This window comes from Perca fluviatilis, chromosome 15 (assembly GCF_010015445.1).
Source record: "Perca fluviatilis chromosome 15, GENO_Pfluv_1.0, whole genome shotgun sequence".
Classification (NCBI taxonomy): Eukaryota; Metazoa; Chordata; class Actinopteri; order Perciformes; family Percidae; genus Perca; species Perca fluviatilis.
The window spans coordinates 21,656,992-21,668,496 of NC_053126.1; the positions used below are offsets into that span (position 1 = coordinate 21,656,992).

An 11,505-nucleotide genomic window follows, 5' to 3' on the forward strand; every position below is an offset into this window, starting at 1 on the left:
TGCAAAGCTTAGTGCTCACTGGTGCTCAGAGAGAGACTCCGTCGTTGATAGCTGTCACTGCATCACATTCTCCCAGGATGTCGGACAACCAGCGGGGTCTCGTTTATTTGCTCACCGGAGGATGTGGCTTTCTCGGCAAGCATTTGCTGAGGGTTTTGCTGGAGAAGGAGGACGAACTGGCGGAGGTCCGGGTTTTTGACAAACACATAGACTCAAGTTTACGTGGACTCGGCACAGGTACAAAGTTTAAATACCCAACTGCATTTTAAAAAATCTGCTAATTGACAGTTTTATCTTTTTTGTTGCTTCCATTTCATTTCAGGCTTTGTGGTTCACAATCGTAATGCATTTCGGCTTGACGATTGTCACTGAACATTCCTAACAAATTCTCTGTCATCTTTTAAAAAAAAACATCAATGGTTCCAAAGGGCTTGTTTGTTCGTTGGGTTTTTTCAGCTGTTTTGTAAATAATCCAAATTTGGAAGAATTCAGAGTGCAGATATTATTTGCAGAGTGAACTGTAATGTGTGTTTTAAATGTACATGTCACATGTTGTCCTTTGCGGTTTTAATTTCACGTGGGTTAAGTTTTACAAAAAGCTTGTTTTGTTTAGATAACACTAAAAAAATTTAGCCTACCGTTTTTGGTTTTAATGTATGACCCAACAGAAATGTAAATAGGCCTATTATTATTATATATGACGTCATTATTCCGTCAAAATAACCACAATCTGGTGTGGCTAAATATAAAAATTGAAATAATATAAATTACACTAAACTGGGCCATAATAACAATTTTTTTAGTGTGATTGGTTACCCAGTGTTTTTTTTTTTTTTTTTTTGGCTCATGGGGAATGGGTGGTGCTAGATTGACCCAAATTGGGTTAACATTGGCCTGTATGTTTAGTGTGTATTAACGTTAATATTAGTGTAGGCCTATGTTATGGAGTTACCACATGGATCTGGTAATTGAGTTGACTATTATCTGAAAAGGGTATAACTGATGAAGGCAATTTATTTGGTAACAAACACTTGTCAACTGTTTGAATGAGACACCAGTTTTGTAAATGATGTGTGCAACATATACATAATAATAGAAGATTTTTAGCATGAAAGGAGGTGATGGCTGGGGCAGCTGAATTATGTGTCTCCACATGGGAAAAAAAGATGAAAAAGAGATGATAGCTGTGCACTGAATCCAGGATAGCCTCTCCCTTACATTTCCTGTGGCAGGATAAAGATGTTTTAACTAGTCATTGTAGGTTTCGACACTTCTCTTTCACGTCACAACTTGACACAAAATGTCACCACCTTTGGGCTACATGTTTTCCATGGAACCAGGAGTTGTGACCTGTTGTGCTTCACTATCTGTCTCTACTTTCTGAAGACAAAACAACAGCAGTGTTTTTTGTTTTTTTCCTGATGACATTTTATAGATACCATATGTCACAACCAGGCTTAAGGCTGGACATTTAAGAAGTTTATTTTACATAACTAAAAGGGAAATTATTGTAATGATAAACTAAATGTAACAAAACCAAACAGGGTGGAATACAGGGGAGAGAGAGAGAGACTGGCTAACTGCTACCAGCGTGTATACTCATAGTCGCTCAACCTCAAATGATGCCCCTTTGCCACTGTGAAAAAGGCTTTGTTCAGCTTTCATTATTTATTGTCAGAAAAGACTGAGGCCTGCTGTTTTTGGAACTGTAAGATCAGATAACAGTAATAGGAGAACTCAATGTTCATAACATCCAGGCCTCACAGAAAAGGAGATATTTAATTGTGTGTTGGGGTTGATATTGATTTAAATATGTAGGAACGTCTGTAATTAAACGCCTATGTGTAATTAGTAGAATAACAGATGGGAATGCAAACTCAAGATGGAGTGACTGAATTCCAACGGGATCGCTGACTCGATGTTCAAAAGTCCGACCCCTTTCTATGTCAGCTACAGGACTCTGTCTTTTCTCCTAATCTGATGTATCAGCATTTCAAGGACACAAAGATTAGCTGGAAGTCCAGGGCTTTCATAACTGATAATGAGAGCTGCATGAATATTGTTTCTACCAAGGGACCATGTTGGAAAAAAAGTGTTCATCGCTTTTACATGTTATCCCTTGGATCCTTTTTGTCTTTCTATATCCATAAATAAACCAAACCTGTCACATCATGTTGTCAGAAAACGAACAAGAGTTTTGTAATCGGTAAACAAACATAGTAAGTCAATTCTTCCCAGCCTTTGTAGAGTTCTTAAGAAAAACATTTCTGATCCAGAATCAGATACAGACAGTGTGACGCGGTTTTCACTTATGTCTTCCTGTTTCTCACTCAGAGCGGACAAAGGTGGTGGTCATTCAGGGGGACATCACTGACTACAGCAGTGTTTTGGAGGCCTCCCAGGGGGCCGATGTCGTTATCCACACAGCCAGCTTGGTGGATGTTTGGCACAAAATCCCAGAGACCCTCATTGTGTCTGTCAACGTCACAGGTGAGACTTCAAGAGAAAAGGGATGGGGAGGAGACATCAATGGGTTATTCAGTTTTAAAAAATGTTTTACTGTGAAAAAACAGAAAACAGAGGAAACCCACACCTTCTCCTGTTTTGGATGATTTTCAAGGGCGTGACATTACCCATGGTTTCAAAAATGTTGGTCATAATTAAGTTATGCTGAATGTTGAGACAAAAATGACCATTGTTAGCCAGTCATGTTGCCAGTTTCTGGTGTGACAGATACTCAGACCTGGATAAAGGGACTATTTTCATTGAATATTTTGTAATTTATAATGTAGGGCAGAGTTTCTCCTTCATTGACAAAGCATGGTTGGTCATTCTGCTCTTACTGTAACTGCGTAACCCTATTAGTTTGGGTTTCAGTGTTCAGTGAGTTAAGTGTCACATGCTGTTTGAAGGGCTTTTTTCAGCCCGACAAGAATTCAAACTGTCATGAAAACACCAAAAATAAAGAGGCAAAAAAAGAAAATAAAGTGTATATATAATGCATAGGCAGCATTTAGCACAAAATAGCAATATTTGCCTTATTTTGAATGTGAGCCAAGAGTTCCCCAATGGACCGCACAACTTCCCTCTTTTTTTTTTGGAGACATGGTAATAATAGTTCTTTAATTCACTGTAGCTGTAACTATGACTAACTGCCAACTGAAGACTTGTTGTGGGTTAAATCCTGTTGAAACCTGTCTAAAGGTGTGTTTGTGTGTATGTGTGTGTGTGTGTGTGTGTTGTGTGTTTTTGTTGTGTGTGTGTGTGTGTGTGTGTGTGTGTGTGTGTGTGTGTGTGTGTGTGTGTGTGTGTGTGTGTGTGTGTGTGTGTGTGTGTGTGTGTGGTAGGTTTGAAAACAGTGGGCCTTATTCTTACCACTTTTGGTGCCACAAGACAAGAGATAATGTAGGCTTGGCTGTTAATGTTTAGTTTAGGCTATTATTCATCTTAATGTGAAAAAAACAAAACCAACAATGCGCCAGTCCTTCTCTCCATGCTTTCTAACTCCCCAGATTGCCTGTGGTTCTCAGCCCCAAGCCCATTGGTTCCTACTAAAGACAGTACTTGTTAGTAAGATCAATTTATTGTCCGTTTTGGTATTTTTAGGGGATTTGTTGACAATAAGAAAAATACATAATATCGTCAGACTTATCATTTAAAACGTTAGTCCAGGAAATATTGTAGCTTACTTGTATGAACTCTGCGTACATGACCTTTATGTGAGTATAGGGAACACCTTAATATTTTTTTTTCATTTACATTATTGTCAGCTCACAAATGTATTATATATTATTTTGTTGATAGCAGGTCAGATAAAAATGGCTATTTAATTGATGTAAATTTAAAATAATCTAATCTAGATCCAGACTGAGGATACTGTTCACATTAATGGAGCAAGTGATTAATGGGCTTTATGTTGATGGGTTGTGGGTCAATGGCTCTGGTCAATGTCTGGTCTGGAATGGTCTTTAGTGATTCAGTAAATAGACAAAACATACCTTTATCATCCGTTAGTTTAAATGTTCTTTCCCAAAACAGGAGTACAACAGATCTCTTAGAAATGCTTGAATTGAATGAATCATTTGCTCATATCTGTCTGGAAGTTGTTAATGTTTTGAACTACTAGAACTTTCTCAGCTAATTAATGTTGTACTAATGTTTTCAAACCACTACAGAAGAGAAGTTTGTGTGTGTAAAGCCGAGGAGCAGAGAAGTGATTTGTGATTGGTGGTTCAGCCTAGGTTCCTTCAGCAGAAAAATATTATTAGAATTTGTGTTTCAAAAGGGTTACATATGAACTCCCTCTTTTTCAGTCTCCGAGACATAAATCAACTTCAACTTTATTTGTGTCCCCAAAGGGCAATTAGGTGTGCAGCAAGTATAAACACATACAAGATATATAAATACATACAAGTCCTACACACAGTCCAACTGGAACACAACTGTAACAGTACGAGGACAAATAAATACCAGTACAGGGTGCATGGATAGCAGCGTCAAAGTAACCTACCGTACATAGGGTAGGAAAAAGTGCATATCAGCCTACAAAGTTGACACAATATAATCAACAATGACCATCGTCACCCACAACATCAGCATCCATTACATTACATCACCAACCCCTTTTATCAACGTTTCTGACATCCTCAACTCATAGTCAACAGACTAGAAATATAACCAACCAAGGAATAAAGAGCGAAAGAAAAGAGGACGAAATGAGGTAGCCAACAGATCAAAGAAGACTCCTCTCCTGACCCCTATTCAAGAAGGAAATGGCTGCAGGTATAAAGGAGTACTTGTACCTGTTACTCCTTACAGATGGGACCCAGACGGCAAGGACTGAAATCCTAGAATTAGTAAGGATTGCAGGTGCAGGACAGTTAACTCAATATAAGAGTAGAGTATCTAGACTTTGGTTTCCAGTTAGAGTTTATTTTACTGATGACGTCAAAGGCTCTGTGGTTTCTGGCCTTCAGCTTGAATACATACCAGAGATTCCCCTCCCATTTTTTTGGTTGAGTGGTAATTACAAAATGTTAGCATGCTAACACACTAAACTAACACTAAACATCAGCATGTTAGCATTGTAATTGTAATTTTTTTTTTGTGAGCATGTTAGCATGCCGATCGTAGCATTAAACTCAAAGAGCATGTCTGTAGACTCTTTAATCTTGTTTGTTTAGCAGTCAACCCACTTGTTTTGATCCTCTTCCAAACTGGACCAGATGTTACTGTGCAGCCTGTGGACTGTGGCCCTATACTCCTCTACTCCCTCTATGACTCAAGTTGAACTTTAGGCTACTAAAAGTCTAATACTGGAAAGCCTTTTTTCACTTTGCAATGGCCAGATTTTCTTCCACTGTCCATCCACGATTTTAGAAAAACATGTTTTCTGTTTAGCTGACAGGAATCATCTAAATAGAACACATGTGGTTCTCGTGCCTCTTTTCAATTAATTTCCTGTCCAGTTATAATTCCAAGACCTTCATCCTCATCATGTTACAGAGTGATTTGAAACTTTTAAATTTGACTGTCTGCAGATTCACTGAAGAAATTCAATTGTGTCAGAGTCAGTCTTGTGGCTTTGAGGATTGACAAACTTATGTTACCCAATAAAATTCAGTCTGATCTATCCAAACCCAGTATCCTCCATCTCTTAAAAGACAATGTTTTCTTTCTTCTCAGGAACGGAGAATGTGATCAATGCCTGTGTGGAGTGTGGCATTCAGTCCCTGGTCTACACCAGCAGCATGGAAGTGATTGGTCCCAACGTCAACGGAGACCACTTTATCAGGTGAAGCTAGAAGAAATATAATACTTTATTTACTTGTTTTTGAACTCTGTTAAATTTTATTCTGCTGACAGTGTAACCCAGTGTACAAGTCCAAGTCGGTGTGTTTTCCTCACCGAGCACACAGGTTGCAGTTTACACACTCACTTTTAGAAATGCTTTGGCTCTTTCAGTAACGTTTCTGTGGTCACTATATTTTCTATCCTTTATTTATTTCTTGAATGCACCATCATGGAAAACACAAAGGCCTGTACAGAAGAGATAAGATCGGGGGAAGACAAAGAGTAAACAACACACAGTATCCAGCACCCTAGTGGTATAATCATGGGGCTTTTACATTCCAAAATCTGGAATGAAAAGACATTGAACTCTTTATCTTGTTGTCACATGCATGTGATATTTTCCCTTAATGTTTGCATGAGTCCGTCTTGTATGTCAGACACATATCTTGTACTGCTCCAAGCAGTAATATGTCTATAAATCTAACTCAAAACACACTTTACCAGTTGTCACGATATTATGTAAGAATAGGCCTGCTGTAAACAGGTGACCAACAGAGTTCATTTGATGATGTGAGTCACAGCTGTGTGATTATTTCAAGTAATTCTGTCTCCAACACTGTCTTTTTAGTATACAAAACCTGTTTTTGTATTCTGGTCAGTCTCACTCTAACAGTGTTTTTACATGAGTCTGTCCATTTCCTACAAATACTTTACTTTAGCATTGTTTTTCTCTAATTTGTCCCTCTGTTGGTTTGTCTGTTTGCTAGTTGGTAATATATCTTAAAGGTGAAGTCAGTGATTCTGGTGAAAGATTGTTGATATTTGAACACAACACCCAAACAAATACACCCCCTCCCACCAGTGCTCCTTCAGAATGTTAGTATGTGCCTGATTTACCGGCCCTCTTGCCCCAACTTCCTTTCTCTTTGTACTTTGAACAATCACAACCTTTCCTCTGTCCTGTGCACAAGCGCAAACAGTGTTGTGTGGCTTGGTCCTAGCCCTTTTTTGTTTTCCCAATAAGACAGACAGTTTTTTCAGCGCACACACAAAAGGGACAGCTGAATTTCCACAACCAGTACCAGGAGACTCTACTTTTAAAAACTCAACTAACAGATTCAAATTATACTTGTTGGAAACAAGCTATGGCCAAAGAACAATTGATTCTTTTTTTGTGCAAATCCATGAATCATAACATTTCAAGATAGGGTTTTCACTATTTTCTTATGAACTACTACTTGCTTAGAAGGGGAAAAGATAAAAGCACACATATCACATTGTGTGTTACTATATGTATTTTGTTGAAGATCTTGATTGAGATGCAGATGCATGTTTAAGGATTTATATATTTTGTTATTAAAATAATAATTTTAGTCCTTAAAACCTTCTGAGTGGAGGGATGCGCTCTATGAGTGCTTTTCCTACTTCAACGAAGCCCTTGACAGCCATTGGTATTCAACTAGGTAATAAACCAAGGAGTACCAAGAATACCTTGGAAAACCAACCTATTCTTTGAAATATGGTATGGTAAATCAAAATATACATGATGAGTAGTAATTGGATTAAAATATGCAACAACCGCGGTATGATCCTTAATGAAGAGCAAAAGATGTGGATCTTCAATGCTAAAATCAGGAGAGAAAACAATACTAGCAGTGACGAACTTCCAGCATCCACAAATGCTTTGAGCGTCGTGTGTGTGTGTGTGTGTGTGTGTGTGTGTGTGTGTGTGTGTGTGTGTGTGTGTGTGTGTGTGTGTGTGTGTGTGTGTGTGTGTGTGTGTGTGTGTGTGTGTGTGTGTGTGTGTGTGTGTGTTCTATTACATAACTACAGCTGTAAGTTGGAACAACAATATTTGGCATTCTCTCCTTCAAAAGATTAAGTCAGAGTGAAAGAATGAACCATGGTCTGCTCATTGCAGATGGTTGTTTTCCTTTCTATCTGTCTGTCTCTCCCTTATTTAAACACATTCCTATCATTCATGACAAAAACACTACCTGCTGCTCACTTTCTTCTGAGTCCTCCTCTGACTGTTTAACTCTTTCTCTACAGGGGCAATGAAGACACACCTTACCAAGTGAAACACACTATGGCCTATCCTAGGAGCAAGGCAAAGGCAGAAAAAATATTGCTTGATGCTAATGGCACCAAGGTAATTTATTCTTAACAACATTCATTTCACAAATAATTGGCTGGTTTCAGGTGTTTTCATTGAGGCAGATTTATTGAAAGTACCTTTTAACAGTACACTTTACAGACACACTTAGAAAAAAGAAAAGAAAAAAAACAACAATAAGAAATGAAATAAGAATCATAAAACCATAAAGCTGCAGATGTAGACTCAAAAAGATATTTATTGGCATCCAGATGTGTGTATTCATGTTTATTACTGAATATTACTGACTACTATAATGCTAAAGATCAGATTTTATACTGTAATATATTAGCTTGAGACTGGAAAAAACATTATGAGGGAAATTCTTGTGCAACTTTGCCACAACATTCTAGATCATCCCCTTGTGGCTTTGCAGTGGTGTTACCACCACTGCTGTTTACAATCCACAAAAATCTACCCTTTGACCGCTTTGGGATTACGTTTTTATTTCTGTAGCCTCCTGTCTGATTTCCTAACACCAAATATTTTTTGTCTCCTGTCCAGGTGAAGGGTGGAAAATGTTTGTACACATGTTCTCTGAGGCCGACGGGGATCTATGGCGAGGGTCACCAACTAATTAAGGATTTCTACAAGATGGGCATACAAAGGGGGGGCTTACTCATCGGCGGTGTCCCAGAGGACTCTGAACATGGACGGGTCTATGCAGGTAAAATAACTGTTTTTGTAAGTCATAATCACAACTTTAAAGACACGTCAGAGTCAAAAGATGTAACCAGAGAATACTAAGCAACCTCTGTGTTATTTTTAACTCTGAAGGCAAAGGCATGTAAACCAAACTGCTAAGGAGAACCAAATAAAACCCTAGATTGACATATGTTCACACCAGGATTAAAAGCAGAAGTACATTTGTTGTGCAAAACTACTTCCTCTGCATTTCATACAAAGTGTCCTGGATGTAGTTTTTACAGTACTGTCAGTCCAAACAAACAAAACCTCTGATGCTCTCTTAAGCTGACTCCTCAACCGCTGCCAGTCAATGAGCTAAAAGCACAAGTACTGTAACATCAAAAGATGCACAGATGGTACAACATGATAAACATGACCAGTAGGGATACTCCAATCCATATGTATTGGTTGTTAGAACAATACCATGTGAGTAGTATCAGCACCACCCAAATCTATACAGCACTATGAACACATCCTTAAATAAATCTCCTTCCAGATGTTAAGATAATAGATGTGAATAATTTCATATTAAACTTTGGTAAATGGCATAAAACATTAGTGTTGTTGGGTAAACATGTATTTTCTCTAAAATGATAACTTACATATTCCAGGTACATGTTTATTCATCAATAATTTGGCCCTGACAGAAATCATTCTTCAGACAGACTACTTTTTGTCTTACTTAAAAGTAGTTATATTTTGATTTTGTCTCTCAGCCTCATACTGTATTTTGTGCAAGCCATAAATTCAGCTTCTATTACCAAATGTTATTGTTAAGAACTAAAAACACAAGTTCCAAAGAGGGCCAGGAAATTCTTTGTAAAATGAGAATGAGGAATTATCTTCATAATGACTATATTTTTTCCTTTTGGCACTCGAGTACATTTACTGTTTAACTATTTCTACTATGGCAAATGTTTTGAGTACTTCCTACTTCCATCATTCATTTTGGTTTTCACCCACTTGTTTGTGTTTCTAGGCAATGTGGCCTGGATGCATGTACTTGCTGCACGAGCCCTGAGAGAGTGCCCACAGAAAGTTGGAGGTGAAGCTTACTTCTGCTACGATGACTCTCCCTACAAGAACTACGAGGATTTCAACATGCAGTTCTTTAGCAAATTTAACTTCCGACGGGTCCGCATGCCCTCACTGGTGATCTGGTTCCTGGCAATGTTTAATGACCTGCTTCGCTGGATAATGAGCCCCTTGTTCAACTACACACCGTTGCTGAACCGTTACACCTTGGCTGTGGCTTGTACCTCCTTCACTGTCTGCACAGACAAAGCCCTGCGCCACTTCCAGTACCGCCCTCTGTACGACTGGGACGAATGTCAAGCCCGCACACAGAAATGGGTTGACACATTCCATCTGGATAGCCCGAAAGATGCCTAATGTTACCTCAACTACTGCAACACGCATCAGAAGCACCTACGTAGACATGACAGACTCCAGATATGTGTGGAGTAACCAGCTATTATGTAACAATAAAAGCAGAGTATTTACAGAATGAAAACATTTTATATCATTGTTATATTTGTGTAAGTCTAGTGTTCAAACACAATGAAAGCATTTGTTCAGATGAAGTACATACGTTAATAGTGTTATTATATATGATGTATGATATATATAATGTAATTATTGAATTTCATTGGCTTCAGTTCATTCTAATCTGCAGTTTTTGGACATTAAACATTTCAATTTAGAGATTGTCTAATATTGTTTTTGTAATTATGTAAATTATGATGAATGTAAACCCAGTTTACTTCATTTTTATATGGACTTTAGACCTTTGTTTCAGTAATATATATATTAATAGCAACGTTTTATGTTTCATAATTTAAAGAATGTTTTATAATGACATTGTCAGTTAAATTTATCATGTTTAATTTTTGGTAAGTTTCAATAAAGACTATTTAATATATTCTACATGGCTTCGCATGTTTGGATTTTGCACTTGATTCACAGGGAGTCTGCATTTTCTTGTTTCCATAACTGATCTCATTTATGTATTTTATTACATTGGGCAGTGTAAGACATAATGAAAATGCTTGGAGACCTGACTCATGATCTTAGATCATTGGTTTCGTTTCAATGTGCATATGTTTACCTTACTATTTCTACATGGTAACTGGGTGTTCTCCACCTCTGGATTTCCATGGAGACGATGATCTTTGTTTGCGCACAGTGCAAAAGACCCAGTCTTTACTCTATACTCTTGTGGAAACTTGTCATCAGACTCTATGACAACCAGCTGGATAGTATTTATTTGTGTGAGTAAGACCAACCATATGGGAGTTCCCTTGTAGAATATGACATTGTTCCAGCATGCTTGGGTGTCCCCCATTCCTGTGGTTGTTACCATGGCAATCATCACAACAAAGGAGGAAGGAAAACAGAGACATGACTCACAATCCCCACATAGAACCTCTGATGGTCTCCCCCAAATGAAACAAAGCAATTTGAAGTGATAGGAATTGTGTAGTATTTGAATTATCATTGATTTTTCTGCAAATATAGGCCTACAGCATAATATTGGTGAATATGTTTGGTATGATTGACACTGCTAAGCATGTCTCGGTGTGAATCTATAGTGTGTGAGTGCGTTTTTTGGTGCATTACCACAAACCTGAATATTGAGGGTTGCTTGTAAATAAACGGAATGGCGCCATCTACTGGTTTAACGAAAACATTCCAGTAAAGTGAAACACCGAAGTGACGGCGTGACGTTGTTATTATTAGATTGTATTTATTTACATCCATTGTTTAAACTTGGGGAATGTATTTTTCTGGTGTTTAAGTAACTCCTTTGTTAATTACTTCTTCTTATAAAGTACGTTGAGGGTGCTTTACAAATAAACATATTTGATTAC

The 11,505-nt window shown here is 37.9% G+C and overlaps 1 protein-coding gene across 1 annotated transcript; it reads left to right on the plus strand.

Moving 5' to 3' along the window:
- Positions 1–10,447, plus strand: hsd3b7 (hydroxy-delta-5-steroid dehydrogenase, 3 beta- and steroid delta-isomerase). Its single transcript, XM_039824386.1, has 6 exons — positions 1–237; positions 2,335–2,490; positions 5,686–5,794; positions 7,846–7,945; positions 8,453–8,615; positions 9,615–10,447. Exons 1-6 carry the CDS (start codon positions 78–80, stop codon positions 10,025–10,027), a joined length of 1,101 nt encoding a protein of 366 aa, XP_039680320.1. The 5' UTR covers positions 1–77; the 3' UTR covers positions 10,028–10,447.
- Positions 10,448–11,505: the final 1,058 nt, after the last annotated feature.